General features: G+C 45.5%; 1 protein-coding gene across 2 annotated transcripts in view; it reads left to right on the top strand.

Annotated features, from left to right (window-relative positions):
- Positions 1-17,045, top strand: part of NCF4 (neutrophil cytosolic factor 4) — a 63,931-nt gene that overhangs the window by 21,485 nt on the left and 25,401 nt on the right. For both annotated transcript variants that reach the window (XM_073592496.1, XM_073592497.1), the window contains one exon: positions 6,107-6,234. In XM_073592496.1, coding sequence (XP_073448597.1) covers positions 6,107-6,234 — 128 coding nt within the window. The remainder of the gene's footprint in view (positions 1-6,106; positions 6,235-17,045) is intronic.

Raw genomic sequence — 17,045 nt, 5'->3', positions numbered from 1 at the left:
CATTAAACCTCATTTGCCATGTAGTTGCCCACCACATTAATTTGTTCAGATCTTCTTGCAAGGTTTCCACATCCTGCGGAGAAATTTTTGCCCTGCTTAGTTTAGTATTGTCCACAAATACTGAGATTGAGCTGTTTATCCCATCCTCCAGGTCGTTTATTAAATTGAATAGGATTGGTCCCAGGACAGAACCCTGGGGGACCCCACTCTCCACACCGGACCATTCCGAGTGCTCCCCGTGTACTCACACTATGGTCCATGCTGACGGATCTTAGTTTGTACAGTAAACGTTTATGGGGAACTGTATCAAATGCCTTTGCAAAATCCAGATACACCACAATCACGGGCCTTCCTTTATCTAGATGGCAGCTCACCTCCTCATAGAAGGTTAATGGGTTGGTTTGGCAAAAGATTCTTCATCAATCCATGCTGATTACTGCTAATGATATTGTTTTCATTACTAAAATCTTGTATATAGTCCCTTATCATTCCCTCCAAGAGCTTGCATACTATTGATGTTAGGCTCACTGGTCTGTAATTCCCATGGATGTATCTTGGCCCTTTTTTAAATATTGGAGCTACATTGGCTTTTCTCCAATCTGCTGGTACCATTCCAGTCAGTAGACTGTTCGTAAAAATTAGGAACAATGGTCTGGCAATTACGTGAGTGAATTCCTTAAGGACCCTCGGGTGGGTGCAAGCCATCTGGTCCCAGTGACTTATTAATGTTAAGTTTTTCAAGTCTATTTCTAATTCTATCCTCTGTTAGCCATGAGAGTGCTTCCTGTGATGTGTCATGAGAAAAAAACATTGCAATTTTGGTTACTAAAGCCCCCCGTTTGTAGAATAAGTTCAATACCTTCGCCATCTCTCCATCCTTAGTAACCAGATTCCCTTCATCAATATTTATGGGGCCAATATGTTCTGACCTCCCTTTCTTACTACTTATATACTTAAAGTATTTCTTGGGATTTTTTTTACTCTCCTCCACTATGTGCCTTTCGTATTCTAACTTAGCAGCCCCGATTGCACCCTTGCATGTCTTGTTGCATTCTTTGTAAAGTTGGAATGCTGATGATGATCCCTCAGCCTTGTATTTTTTGAAGACCTTCTCCTTTGCTTTAATATGCATTTTTACGTTGGAGTTAAGCCACCCAGGACTTTTATTAGCTCTTTTAAATTTATTTCCCATGGGGATGCACTGGCTAATACCCTTATTTAATATGCTCATAAAGCATCCCCATTTTTCCTCTGTGCTATTTATCCCATTTAGTATCTTCTAGCAAGGATCGTAATTCAGGGAAGTTGGCTTTTTTGAAATTTAGTGTCTTTCAGTGCCTCCCCTTATTTTTGTGTGATTTATACTGAAACAACTGTGATCGCTGTTTCCTAAATTGCCCCGTATTTTCACATTCGTGAGCAGGTCTGTATTGTTGGTAATCAGTAGGTCTAGTAAAGCTTTGTTTCTAGTTGGTGCATTTACCATCTGACCCATGAAATTGTCCTGCAAGACATTTAGGAAATGGCGAGCTTTAGATGAATGCATGGTTCCTTCCGCCCAGTCTATGTCTGGAAAATTAAAATCCCCCATTATAATGACACTTCCCATACTTGTTGCTAATCCAAATTGTGATAGGAGCTCCGCCTCCCCCTCCTCCCTCTGGTTAGGGGGCCTATAGCATACGCCCAGTATTACTTTCCCCTTAGTTTCCTCCCTTTGTAGCTCTACCCATAAGGATTCCACCTCCTCCCTTGCACCATTAGTGATGTTGTCTCTCACATTCACTTGTACATCATTTTTGATATACAGGCATACCCCTCCCCCTTTTTTACCCTCTCCCTGCGATATAGCCCCCCTTTTTTACCCACTCCCTTGAATGGTTGCCTGCCAGTCATGAGAGATGTTGAACCAAATCTCTGTCTATTTTGGTCTAGGAAATAGATGCTGCTCCTGGATAATACATGAACAATGATAATGTTACACTTACACATGCACAAACTTAACATATACAGTATATTTTGAAGTCACAGAAGTTCTGCTAAATGCTTTTTTTATTCGATGCCAGGTACTGGGTGACCCTTTTCCCTGAATGACCTATCTAATTTTAAATGCACAGTCTATACACACAGTCCCTAAGTCTTGCCATTTAATTTAGTAAAATCGTTTTTTTGTACTGATAGGGTCACTTCAAGCCGAACTCCAAGCACAAAAACATTTAAAAGGTAACTCCACTTTCGTGGGGGAAAAAAATAGCAAATAGAAAAATATAGCGTGTACAATTGCGATACAAGTCATATTGTAATTGAATGTTATTAAAATTTACCTTTCCTTTTGAATCTGCAGCCGCTGTAATTTTCTATAAATAAATGCAATATGGCTACATGGAGTTGTTCTGTACACAGAGTATGTACTGAACACACCCCAGAAACATAATGTCCTGCTTGTGTGACTGGCTCACCAATTTTCCCAGAAGTCTGCCTAGGATACAAGTCAGATTTCAGGCATCCCCTGCAACAAAAATGTCATTTTTGGTGAGATACTCCCAATAGCAACAGGTCTAAAGGAATGCAGGCCCAGCAGATTTCCTCATTAGTGCTCTTCAGCTGCCACAACTGACTGATAATTATGAAACCATTCCCATTAGACCCACTGAGCAGTGGCGTAGTGTGGGGGGTGCGGGGGGTGCCGTGGCCCCGGGCGCGAAATTTAGGGGGGCGCAATTTCATGCCAGTAGTCTCACTACTGGCTGCCTCCTCCTAATTTCTTTTCCTGTGTCCCCCGCGCTCCGCCGCCATGTCTAGTGTTTTGCGCCCTGTGATTGGGCGTATGGGGGTCATGTGCGGCGTGGGGCTGGCCTATCCGCGATCACAGTCGCTCCTGAAGTCCCGCCTCCGCACATGACCCCCATTCGCCCAATCACAGTGCACCGGGAAAAATGAATATGGCGGCCGGAGCGCAGGGGAGACGAGAGTGTGAGCGCCGGGGCAGATGTCTTCTCATCCTCCAGACCGATGCAACACAATAAGGTAAGAAATAGATAAACGGGGGGGGGGGAGAGAAGAGACAGGCGCCGTATATGTAGTGTCAGTATAGGAAGACTAGGCAGGACAGTATAGTGTAGTGGTCAGTATAGTGGTGTGGACAGTGTAGTATTGTGGTCAGTACAGTGTAGTGGACAGTATAGTGTTGTGGTCAGTATAGTGTAGTGGTCAGTATAGTGTAGTGGACAGTATAGTGTAGTGGACAGTGTAGTGGACAGTGTAGTGTAGTGGACAGTGTAGTGGACAGTGTAGTGTAGTGGACAGTGTAGTATTGTGGTCAGTGTAGTGTAGTGGTCAGTGTAGTGTAGTGGTCAGTACAGTGTAGTGGACAGTGTAGTATTGTGGTCAGTATAGTGTAGTGGACAGTGTAGTGTAGTGGTCAGTGTAGTGTAGTGGTCAGTGTAGTGTAGTGGTCAGTGTAGTGTAGTGGACAGTGTAGTGTAGTGAACAGTGTAGTGTAGTGGTCAGTACAGTGTAGTGGACAGTGTAGTATTGTGGTCAGTGTAGTGGTCAGTACAGTGTAGTGGACAGTGTAGTATTGTGGTCAGTGTAGTGGTCAGTACAGTGTAGTGGTCAGTGTAGTGTAGTGGTCAGTGTAGTGGTCAGTGTAGTGTAGTGGTCAGTGTAGTGTAGTGGACAGTGTAGTGTAGTGGTCAGTACAGTGTAGTGGACAGTGTAGTATTGTGGTCAGTATAGTGTAGTGGTCAGTGTAGTGTAGTGGACAGTGTAGTGTAGTGGTCAGTACATTGTAGTGGACAGTGTAGTATTGTGGTCAGTGTAGTATTGTGGTCAGTATAGTGTAGTGGTCAGTGTAGTATTGTGGTCAGTATAGTGTAGTGGACAGTGTAGTGTAGTGGTCAGTACAGTGTAGTGGACAGTGTAGTATTGTGGTCAGTGTAGTATTGTGGTCAGTGTAGTATAGTGGTCAGTGTAGTATAGTGGTCAGTACAGTGTAGTATTGTGGTCAGTGTAGTGTAGTGGTCAGTGTAGTGTAGTGGTCAGTACAGTGTAGTGGTCAGTACAGTGTAGTAGTCAGTGTAGTATAGTGGTCAGTGTAGTATTGTGGTCAGTATAGTGTAGTGGACAGTGTAGTGGACAGTGTAGTGTAGTGGTCAGTACAGTGTAGTATAGTGGACAGTGTAGTATAGTGGACAGTGTAGTATAGTGGACAGTGTAGTATAGTGGTCAGTATAGTGGTCAATGTAGTGTAGTTCTCAGTGTAGTGGTCAGTATAGTATAGTGGACAGTATAGTGGTTAGTGTAGTTCTCAGTGTAGTGGTCAGTATAGTGGTCAGTGTAGTGTAGTGGACAGTCTAGTGGTCAGTATTGTATAGTGTAGTGGACAGTGTAGTTCTCAGTGTAGTGGTCAGTATAGTGGTTAGTGTAGTGGACAGTATAGTGGTCAGTGTAGTTCTTAGTGTAGTGGTCAGTACAGTGTAGTGGTCAGTACAGTGTAGTGGTCAGTACAGTGTAGTGGTCAGTGTAGTATTGTGGTCAGTGTAGTATTGTGGTCAGTATAGTGTAGTGGACAGTGTAGTATAGTGGACAGTGTAGTATAGTGGTCAGTGTAGTATTGTGGTCAGTGTAGTGTAGTAGACAGTATAGTGGTCAATGTAGTGTAGTTCTCAGTGTAGTGGTCAGTATAGTATAGTGGACAGTATAGTGGTTAGTGTAGTGGTCAGTACAGTGTAGTGGTCAGTACAGTGTAGTGGTCAGTGTAGTATTGTGGTCAGTGTAGTATTGTGGTCAGTATAGTGTAGTGGACAGTGTAGTATAAGGGTCAGTACAGTGTAGTGGACAGTGTAGTATAGTGGTCAGTGTAGTATAGTGGTCAGTGTAGTATAGTGGTCAGTGTAGTATTGTGGTCAGTGTAGTGTAGTAGACAGTATAGTGGTCAATGTAGTGTAGTTCTCAGTGTAGTGGTCAGTATAGTATAGTGGACAGTATAGTGGTTAGTGTAGTGGTCAGTGTAGTTCTCAGTGTAGTGGACAGTATAGTGGTCAGTGTAGTATAGTGGTCAGTATTGTATAGTGTAGTGGACAGTGTAGTTCTCAGTGTAGTGGTCAGTATAGTGGTCAGTGTAGTGTAGTGGACAGTATAGTGGTCAGTGTAGTTCTTAGTGTAGTGGACAGCATAGTGTAGTGGTCAGTGTAGTGTAGTGGTCAGTGTAGTGTAGTGGTCAGTGTAGTTCTTAGTGTAGTGGATAGTATAGTATAGTGGTCAGTGTAGTGTGTAATGGTCAGTATAGGAATCAGGTAGGTCAGTACTATTGTATTTGAAGGGACTCGGGGAGTGATAAAAGTCCGCAGGTTAGGGGGGGGGGGCGCAAATTACTTGCCTTGCCCCGGGTGCTGACAACCCACGCTACGCCACTGCCACTGAGCACAGAGATGTAGACAAACACACTTGGATTTCTTCAGAATAACAAATGGTAGGAATCTGCAACAAAGGTTGTTATAATCCTTGCAATGTGGAGTTACGCTTTAATTAAATATATTCCTAAATTGCCAAAAAGGATATAAACCCATCTGGGGGCGCCAAATGCCTTTGCAGTGTTACCTAGTAAAAGTAGCAGCGATATCATTACTGTGCAGAGAGAAAAGATGTGGGAGGGATCCAGCAGGTTGACCCACTACAGGACACTTACAGAAAATTCATTAATCATCCTGCACAAAGGCAAAGTTTCATAATCGATAACTGCACGGATCTCGATGAAATACACTAAGCACACTAAGGAGGAGATTTACTAAAACTGGAACACTCAGATCTGGTGCAGTTGTGCATGGAAGCCAATCAGCTTCTAACTTCATCTTGTTCAATTAAGCTTTGACAAAAAAAACATTGAAGCCTATTGCTTTCTATGCGGACCGCACCAGATTTTGCACTTTCCAGTTTTAGTAAATGTTGTCCTAAGATTTAAGTGAGAACACACGTGCCTTGTGCTATATTTGCTTATGTTGATAATATTTGTGCATATGTATGACTCAGTATGTATTTTATGTTCAACATAGTGACAATACATAGAATCTGTTCTGCATTTTCTAACAAAAAATGTATATTTCAGGGCCTGTTGAGTTCCCCAGTATGGGTTCTGCTAGATGATGATCTTAGGATATTTTTCTACCAGACAACGTTTGACAGTGAAAGGATCCCACGTGCTTTGCGCAGGTTACGTCCTCCAACTCGGAAAATGTAAGGCTTCTTAAACAGACTCAAGCGTCTATGATTGTTCCTTATAATAAAGAAAATGGAGATTGTTTCTTGAAATAGTAATACCTAAACACAGTACAATGGCCATCCGCTCTCAGTTTTATTATACTGGCTGTATGAGTGGGTACAACAGGTGTTGATTGTTTGGTAGCCTGCAGTGACTGTACTAGGAAATGTAGTTAATGGGGGGCCTTTATGATAACTTCATCTACTACAGACATTTCAGCCACGCACCAATTTCAGGAAAGTTTTCAACTTATTCTATAAGTGTCAGAAACCATGAAATCAGACCGAGACAGAAGTACAGTTAAATCACACTTGTTTAATAATATAAGTAAATAGAACAAACGTAGTCAAAAAATAGCCAGAGTTCAGGAACCGGAATGGATAGTCAGACAAACCAAATGTCAGGGAGCCAGGGATGAGCGTAGTAAAACAGCAAGCAGGATCTGGAACTGGAAGGGATGTCAGTCAAGCAAGTCTTTTAACAGGAATGCAGGAGTCTCTGTGATGTTGACTAAGGCGAAGGCAGAGATCCTCTGGGCTGGACGGCTTAAGTAGGCAGGACTGACGATCAGGATATCATCAACAGCTGAGTAACTGTGGAGAGACAGGAGCTGGCAATTAGTCGACAGCTGAGCGGCCAGCTCAGAAAAGGAAGGGCTGAGCCCAGCCCTGACAATAAGGCACTCGAGAGAGTACTTCATAGCATCCAATCAGCTTTTAGTTTTCAGAAGCTAGTGAAAATGAAATCTGATTGGTTAGTGCATTTTTCACATATAGCCATTTGCCTTATTGGATAGGTTCATGATGTGTTTGGGAAAAATGAATGGCATCACTGATCTAATAATTTAGTAATGGCCACTACCTGCTCAGAAGAAGAGGCAACAACTTGCGCTGTACACACCAAAAACTGTTAAAGAAGCTGTCAGGCAAGTCACAGATTCAGTGTTTGCTGGCACCTGATTCTGAGTATAGAGAACCTGAAAACACAGATGGTCTTATTTATTGAAATGTCTAGTGTAAAAACAGGTGGTGCAAAGTGAACCTGTACCCGATTTGCTGAAGTGTGAACATAACAGAGGATTTACTTCACCCTAAAGTTTTACTCAACTCTCCCACATGTTTTTTGTTTTTTTTCCCCTTTTACCAGTACTGCCGGGTTATTTTGAAAATACAGCACATACTGACCTACACAGCAAATCGAGCGCTGTTCAGGTGGTACGGCCCGGGTCCCCAGCCACCATCTTGGCCCTATTCACCTGGCTGTCTTTTCCGGGTTCAAGCAGTCAGCTCTTGATGGCATTTTGGGCCTGTTCTCTGACTCACCACCTGAGAGAAGAATCACATAAAAAATATATATATAGAACCATTCTATTGTACCGCACATCACATCACTTCATTCTAGTAGATGGAGACTTAGAGGGCCCATGCAAATCAGCCTGGTCAGTTGCAGTGCGTTTAACATAGACACATTAATTTAATGTGCATTAATTTGTAAAAAAGGTGTCTCCCACCAAGCACCCCAAAAATGACTTAGGGGTCAATTCACTAAGCTTTACCGCAATGGATAAGGGTATCATGTTACTCATTTGCATACATTATTGCCTGTGGTAAATTAAGTCCAATTCTCAAAAAGTAATAATAACGATTATGCAGTATTTACCGGGGGAAAAAAAAATGTGTCGGTAAATATTGCATAAAAAGCTCTTAAGTCCAATTCACAAACGGACCAGAAAGAAAAAAAGGATATGATAATTACCACAGGGCTTTAGCTGGCAGTATCATAAGGTGTATTTGTTAAAAAACAGACTGGGGGTCAGGGGACCACCAGGCTGTTTTTTGACAAATAGCTGGTTGCTAAGGAGTGGGCCTAGAAGGATCCGGCCGCCACATCCTTAACCACTTCAGCCCTGGAAGATTCCCTTCCTGACCAGAGCACTTTTTGCGTTTCGGCACTGCGTCGCTTTAACTGTCAATTGCGCGGTCGTGCGACGTTGTACCCAAACAAAATTGACGTCCTTTTTTTCCCACAAATAGAGATTTCTTTTGGTGGTATTTGATCGCCTCTGCATTTTTTATTTTTTGCGCTGTAAACAAAAAAAGAGAAAAAAGAGCAACAATTTTGAAAAAAACACAATATTTTGTACTTTTTGCTATAATAAATATCCCCATTTTTTTTTAAAAGCAATTTTTTTTTCTCAGTTTAGGCTGATATGTATTCTTCCACATATTTTTGGTAAAAAAAATCGCAATAAGTGTATATTTATTGTTTTGCACCTGCACGCGAATCAAACAGAAATGCGCTTTGCATTCCTGTGCGATTCTGATCGAATGCAAAACACACTCCATTTGTTATCTGCTGCGGGTGTCAATACAAAGTTACCATGCGTTCCGGTTGCAGTGTGTTCTAAAAAGTAGTGCATGCACTACTTTTGGTGTGGTGCAGTGTGATTTTAGCCCATTGAAGAAGAATGGGCTGAAATCGCACTGCACAGAACCGCAGGTTAATAAGTGCATTCCTGTGTGATTTATGTGCGGGCATGGTGTGAACTGGCCCTAACAGTGGGAGGGGCTCCTAGCGTAAATCCTTCTAACCCTCCACCCCTGATTGTAGCACAAATCTACTAACACCCTCCTTCCCAAACGCCCCTCAAAGCAAAATCCCCCCCCCCCTTTCTATTGCAATTGCCACCATAAATCCTCCTAATCCCCACCCCATCCAGCATAAACCTTGCACCCTCAAAGCCTCCTTCTAGCACAAATCCCGAACAAAAACTTCAGCCTTCAAAAAAAAGAGACAGACCTAACGGCAAACCTGCAAAACATAAATGTCACCCCTCCCCTTAAAATGACATCAAAATCCCACCAAGTCAACACAGCAGACCTGATGAGGAAAAACACAAGCTAAACCCTCAAGTCTATCACCACTAAGCACTGCAGTATCACATGGACACAACACCCAAGCCATGTAACATGCTTTACCGCAATGCAATGGTCTGAGATTACCTACCACCTCGTGGCAGACATATTTGTGACAGCTGTTCTGCAGTATCAATCCTATTCCTCTATCTTTTCCATTTATGGTGTATGTGCATTAAGCGGAGGTAAGCCGTGATAATAAATATTGAGGCTTATCTCCTCTGGAGAGCAGTTTATAAGGCTGCAATGAGAAGCAGAAAGGACATTGTCCACTCATTGCAGCAAAATGAGAAACCGGCCATGCAAACAAACACCAACTGCCAGTTTAATAAGGTGCATTAAAATGACCAGACTGGCAATTGTTGTAAAATATCTTCTCCCCTGCTTCACTACCAAATAGGTGGCCATAGCATGGAGAGAAGAGAGAAAAAGCCCCGATGTGAAGAGGAAGTAGAAGCAGGCTTTTTTTTCTCAGAAAATAGGTGCAGGAACTCAACCATGACCCCCCAAAAAACAACCTCCCCCATACTCACACCTTTCAATGTGTAAGGGTCTTAAAGGGGCATTAAATATCAATAGTGTATTATGTACAGAGTGCAGAGTTCTGGGGGGTTACACAGAAAGTGCAGAGTTCAGGGGTGCGCTATGTACATAGTGCAGATTTCAGGGGTACGCTGTGTACATAGTGCAGAGTTCAGGGGTGCACTGAATATATAGTGCAGAGTTCAGGGGTGCACTACACACAAAGTGCAGAGTTCAGTCTTCTTCCACAACTGCTTACCTCTGCATCCCCCATCCACATCTCACTTTCACTCACTCTTCTGCTGACCTTGGCGTGCAATCCCCCCACTGCCCCCACCCCATCTTCTCCCCCCTCCTTAAATGCTCCACCATCTTCCACATGCCTTACTTTTGTTGCTGTATTCAGCTGGTGTGTTGGCATCTGCTTTGCATCCCAGGCACCTGCATCCCCCTTGTCCCCATCCTGCACTCAGTGGGAGCCACTCAGGAGATCAGATCTGTGGAAGCCATTGGGAGACAAGCAGTCAATTGTAAACACAGAAGCTGAACTTCTGTGTTTACAAGTGACATTGGTGAGCAGGGAGCTGAGGGCCTGAGCCAGAGGTGGTGGAACTGAGTTCCACCAAGTTCCAGCTGAAAAAAAGCCCCGAGTAGAAGAATGATGTAACTCTTTTAGTTTTGATTGATCTTGCTAAATGACATCCCTTCTTCTCACGTCTCTGCACATGACTTTCATTCTTCATGTATAACATTCTTTTCTTTTCCCCATTGGAAGAAAAAAAGTGCCAATCTTATTACACATGCTCTTCACTGAGATGAGTATATGCTGTGAATAGCCGCCATGTGTAAAGTGCACTAGATGGTGCCTTAATAAATTCTTCCATTCGATCATATACAATATATTTTATGAAGGGTGTTGCAACTTTACTGGAGAACTCTGCCAACCCACCTGTAGATACACCCTGTGAGTTCTCAGTGTATAAAGCAGAGCCTATATCTGAGTGATCAACCCTTAACATCTGCTCACAGAATTTGTGAGTCTCAGGCTGGGTTCACACTATTGCAAAACCCGCATCCAATTCGCATGTCAGGAGATTGTGACCGCCTCTCTATGGAGCCGGTTTACAAATCTCCGGAGTAGCTCCAGTGCGAATTGCACAGGAACCCTGTGCGTCTTCCGGTCTGTTTCAGGTCCAAATTCAGCCAAACATTTGGGCTGAAATCGGACCTGAAATAGTGAATAGGGACGCACCGGACTCCTGCTGTGAGTCGCTCCATGCTGCGGTGTGAACCCAGCCTCAATGTTTTCCCAAATATGCTAGAAAAAGATTTAGGGCTTGTGTCATCCCATGACGATTGAGCTGTGTTTTTTTCTGCACACCATTGCACATGTATGGTGTGAACAGGGCACAGAGAAAACAATTGTTTGGTGGTGCAGTGGTGTGCAGAAAAATTTAGCTCAAAGGGCATCGTGTGAACAAACCCCGCAACTTTAATTTTCCCTGCTGGAAGATTCTGCCACCAGAAGTGAAAGTGTCAGGAAAGTATATATGTTACCTCTCCAATCTAAAATCTTTTGGATCAGCTTCACCCACCAAAAACATGATGAGCAGCAGGGGCGTTGCTAGGTCTGAAAAAGATCTGGGGCTAGAGCCCATAGCAGCGGTCACCAACGGGGGGGGGGGGGGGGGGTGCACGCCGGTGGTAAGCAAGGCTGGTGTTGGCGTTTCAATCATCATGGCACCATGGTTGATATGGTGTCAGGGTGATCAAAGCGCATTGTTTCTATTGTTATATTGTAATATATAATGAAGTGGTTCAACTCACCATAATGCAGAATCAGTGGGAGCCCTGGGCGTGTCACTTGCCACATCACCTGCCACCATTTGCAGATTGTCACTTGCCACCATTTGCAGATTGTCACTTGCCACCATTTGCAGATTGTCACTTGCCATGTCACCTGCCACCATTAGCAGATTGTCACTTGCCACCATTAGCAGATTGTCACTTGCTACCATTTGCAGATTGTCACTTGCTATGCCAGCCAGTGCCACCAAATGTGCATTCTCGCTGCATTGGTGGCAGGCTGGCAGCACTGGCCCATTTAGTGAGGGCAGGAGAGCGGAGATGCAGGGCGGGCAGTGAGAGATGATTTATTCTCTCTGCTCCCCACCACACCTCCGACATTGAAGAGGCCCATTTAGTGAGGGCAGAAGAGCGCTGATGTGTGGCAGGCAGTGAGAGATGACATCATCTCTCTGCTCCCCGCCGCACATCGCTCCCACATTGAAGTCCCAGCTGTGAAAGCTGAAGAGTGGTGACGGGCGGGCGGAAAGAGATGATGTCATCTCTGCTTGTCCGGCTGCTCGTCTCCAGGGCTGGACTGAGACAAAAATTTGGCCCTGGACTTCATCCAGACCGGCCAACTTTGACAGGTCTCACCCATGCCAGATCTTCTGGTCCCCCTTGCTCCTGTGGTCCCCCTTGCTCCTGTGGTCCCCCTGTGCTTCTCTGGTCCCCCGCGTGCTGCGCTGGTCCCCCGCGTGCTCCGCTGGTCCCTCTCTGCTCCTCTGGTCCCCCACGTTCTGCGCTGTTCCGCCTGTGCTTCTCTGGTCCGCCTGTGCTCCTCTGGTCCCCCGCGTGCTCCTCTGGTCCCCCGCGTGCTCCTCTGGTCCGCCTGTGCTCCTCTGGTCCCCTGCGTGCTCCTCTGGTCCGCCTGTGCTCCTCTGGTCCGCCTGTGCTCCTCTGGTCCCCCGCGTGCTCCTCTGGTCCGCCTGTGCATCTCTGGTCCGCCTGTGCTCCTCTGGTCCCCCGCGTGCTCCTCTGGTCCCCCGCGTGCTCCTCTGGTCCCCCGCATGCTCCTCTGATCCGCCTGTGCTCCTCTGGTCCCCCGCTTGCTCCTCTGGTCCCCAGCGTGCTCCTCTGGTCCGCCTGTGCTCCTCTGGTCCCCCGCGTGCTCCTCTGGTCCGCCTGTGCATCTCTGGTCCCCCGCGTGCTCCTCTGGTCCCCCGCGTGCTCCTCTGGTCCGCCTGTGCTCCTCTGGTCCCCCGCGTGCTCCTCTGGTCCCCCGCGTGCTCCTCTGGTCCCCCGCTTGCTCCTCTGGTCCCCCGCATGCTCCTCTGGTCCGCCTGTGCTCCTCTGGTCCCCCGCTTGCTCCTCTGGTCCCCCTGTGCTCCTCTGGTCCCCCTGTGCTCCTCTGGTCCCCCGCGTGCTGTGTGCTGCGCTGGTTCCCTGCATGCTCCGCTGATCCCCCGAATGATGTTTTGGTCCCACATGTGCTCTGCTGGTCCCCCCCCCCTGCTCTGGTCCCCGTGCTCCTCTATGCCCGCCCCCCCATGCTGCTCTATCCCCCCTCCCAGCGCTCACCTCCTCTCCCTGCTTAGATAGGCATACAGACATGATCCTAGGAGTGGACACTGATAAGCTTATCGTACGATCCAGAAGTCATGCAGCCGCACACAGCTGTGACATGAACTTCCTCGGCACTCGTTCTCTTGTTCTTTCCTTCCCCCGCTCTTCATCCTGTCTGCTGCCGCGGAGAATCTAGATGAGAGCGGGGGAAGGAAAGAACAAGAGAACGAGTGCCGAGGAAGTTCATGTCACAGCTGTGTGCGGCTGCATGACTTCTGGATCGTACGATAAGCTTATCAGTGTCCACTCCTAGGATCATGTCTATATGCAGCCGCGCTGCATAACTAAGCTGGGAGACGATGTGAGCGGTGGGGGGGTGGGGGGAGGTGGCGGTCCGATGGCTCAGTGCCTGTACATGCCTGATCGTCCCTCCTCCACCTCCAATGCCGTCCTCCGCAGCCGCGACCCGCCGGCTCTTCTCTCCTCCACACCCGCTGAGACTCGGGGCTATGGGCTCCACATTCGGGGCTCCAGCCTCGATAGCCCCCCCCTGGTGACGCCTATGATGAGCAGTATATGACATCAGATTAATTCCTCAACAGAATTATACATTGTAATATCAGGAGCCCAAGATCACCCACCAGCATTTTGTAAAAGCAAATAGTCTTTTTTTGTTCTCCCAAAACAAGCAAACAAAACACATTTCTTCCGCAAGGTAAATGCACAGTCCATACTTCCGGTATAATGAAAACCCAAATGGCTCATCACCAGTATACCTGTCCCACGCTCAGGTTTAAGGTTTCTGTCTGCTTCAGGGAACACAAAGGTCATATGAGCTCAGCAAACACTGTCTCAGTTGCCAGACAGTCCACACAGCTGTGAACTGCTCCACTTCACCTCACCAACAAGTGATGACTCCTTCCTGATCCTTTTCAAGCCTCCCTTGTGGGCACATTAAACCTTTTGGGACCAAAGTCTCTGTAATCAGGGTTTGGAGAAACTTTTCCACCCAAAGTCTCTCCTTGAGTCTTTGAATTCCGGGTCCCAAATAAGGACTTACCAAACTGACAGTCAGTCCTCTCCAACTAGACTGCCACTGAAACCCTCCTCCTGGATGAGTGAGTACATAGAATGTCTCTTATGTCCCCCTTAAAGGGACCACAACCCAGATAACGGGAATTATACCTGTTTTCCAGGAACCATCCCTGATGTCCTGTGCAACATGTAGTGTAGTATTGAACATTTCTTAAAATGGCAATCCCTTTGTCACAGGACAACTACACAGATCTCTCTGTCGATACAGCAAGGAGGGTGGATTCCTCTATTATAATGGCAATGGGATTATAATCCCTCTATGACTATGATAATGGTGCAGATCTTTTCATCACCGAGAAAATGAGACTGATTACTCATGGTTTGATTCCACCATCACCATGATGCCAGTCTGATCCCTCTCTCTACATAACAATGTGACTATCCCAACATGGCTCTGGACAATTTAAACATGTTTTGCCCAATATCTAGCTTACCTTTCCTTGCTAAGATCCTTGAGTGGATTGTGATATATCAGTTACCTAATCACCTGACCTAACCTATCTAAACCCCTCCAACCTGGTTTTCGGCAACCGCACTGCACAGAAACCTCCTTGGACAAAGTCACTAACGACCAGGGCTTTTTTCTTAGAGAATATGTGCAGGTACTTCCTATTCAAAGTAACCCCTTGCCTCCACCCCCTATCCACCTCAGAGCACTGTCCCTTGGTTCCACCCCCTGTCCACCTCCCAGTCCCGCCATTTTTTAGAGAATACAGAACCAAGTATCATTTTGTGGCGCCAAGTAATTTGTTAATAAAAACATAAAAAGTAGTAAAAAAAGATCCCCTGCAGCCAGCAACAATAGTATCCCCAGCAACAATAGATCCCCCAGAAAAAAGACCCCACAAGCAACAATAGAATCTCCCAGCAGCCAGAATCAGAAGACCCTTCCATCAACAGTGGATCCCTGCCAGCATTGATTAATCCCTCCCAGCAACATAAGTTGCCCCCAGCAACAATAGATCCCCCGGCGACAATAGATCCCCACCAGCAACAATAGATCCCCACCACCAATTAAAGATCTCAGCAACACTAGATCCCCAAGTAGCCATTATCAATAGACCCTTCAGCACATCCCATTATGCCAGTACTGTACATACATTCAGTGCTGGAGGTGCTGGAACTGCATTCCCCTGCGTTCCCGCTGAAAAAATGCCTTGTTAACAACCGTCTGTTAGCTTCTGATTCGAGCTTGCTAACTATTCGTATTACACTGGATCTTAGTTCTGCCTTTGATTCTGTAGACTACAATATTTTACACTCTCGCCCTTAGTTGAAATCCCAGAATTGGCTCTGAAATGTATGTAGTCATATCTTACTGTTTCCTGTCACTTTGTTTCTCTTGGTGGATTTCAGTCTGGTGTTGGTCCAGTCAAGTATGGTGTTCCTCAGGGCTCAATCTTGGGTCCCTTACTTTTTAGCATTATCATGTTTCTACTTGGCCAACTGCTTAGATCACATGGACTTAATTATCACTTATATGCTGATGACACTCAGATATACATTTACACTAAACCGGATTCTACTTTGGATGCTTCTCTCCTATCTAAATGTATTTGTTTTATCTAAAAACTTGGATGGCCCAAAATTTCCTTCAGTTAAGACTTGAGTCATGCTTTTTGTTAACCCCCATCAATTATGTAAGGCAAGCCCTAATAGCTTATCTATAGATGGCTCTGTACTTGAGCTTCGGTCTAAATTGAAAAATCTAGGGGTGATATTCGATGCTAATTTAACCCTTGATTCACATGTACAAGCTGTTGTCATAACATCTTTTTTTCCACTTGAGAAACATTGCTTGGCTATGTCCTATGCCATCATACACTGTATGATAGCACAAAAAGTATCCCACAAAAGTGAGTACACCCCTCACATTTTTGTAAATATTTTATTATATCTTTTGATTTGACAACACTGAAGAAATGACACTTTGCTACAATATAAAGTAGTGAGTTTACAGCTTGTATAACAGTGTAAATTTGCTGTCCCCTCAAAAAAACTCAACACACAGCCATTAATGTCTAAACCGCTGGCTACAAAAGTGAGTACACCCCTAAGTGAAAATGTCCAAATTGGGCCCAAGTAGCCATTTTCCCTCCCAGGTGTCATGTGACTTGTTAGTGTTACAAGGTCTCAGGTGTGAATGGGGAGCAGGTGTGTTAAATTTGGTGTTATCACTCTCACATACTGTTAACTGGAAGTTCAACATGGCATCTCATGGCAAAGAATTCTCTGAGGATCTGAAAAAATAATTGTTGCTTGACATAAATATGGCCTAGGCTATAAGAAGATTGCAAAGACCCTGAAACTGAGCTGTAGCATGGTGGCCAAGACCATACAGTGATTTAACAGGACAGGTTCAACTCAGAATAGGTCTCGCCATGGTCGACCAAAAAAGTTGAGTGCACGTGCTCAGTGTCATAACCAGAGGTTGTCTTTGAGAAATAGATGTATGAGTGCTGCCAGCATTGCTGCAGAGGTTGAAGGGGTGGGAGGATCAGCCTGTCAGTGCTCAGACCATACGCAGCACACTGCATCAAATTGGTCTGCATGGCTGTCGTCCCAGAAGGAAGCCTCTTCTAAAAATGATGCACAAGAAAGCAAGCATCAGTTTACTGAAGACAAGCAGACTAAGGACATGGATTACTGGAACCATGTCCTGTGGTCTGATGAGACCAAGATAAACTTATATGGTTCAGATGGTGTCAAGCATGTGTGGTGGCAACCAGGTGAGGAGTACAAAGACAAGTGTGTATTGCCTACAGTCAAGCATGGTGGTGGGAGTGTCATGGTCTGGGACTGCATGAGTGCTGCCAGCACTGGGGAGCTACAGTTCATTGAGGGAACCATGAATGCCAACATGTACTGTGACATACTGAAGCAGAACATGATCCCCTCCCTTC

Source organism: Aquarana catesbeiana, linkage group LG07 (assembly GCF_042186555.1).
Source record: "Aquarana catesbeiana isolate 2022-GZ linkage group LG07, ASM4218655v1, whole genome shotgun sequence".
In the NCBI taxonomy this organism is placed as follows: domain Eukaryota; kingdom Metazoa; phylum Chordata; class Amphibia; order Anura; family Ranidae; genus Aquarana; species Aquarana catesbeiana.
Note: the sequence above shows the minus strand (reverse complement) of the source record. Positions and strands in the feature narration are given on the sequence as shown.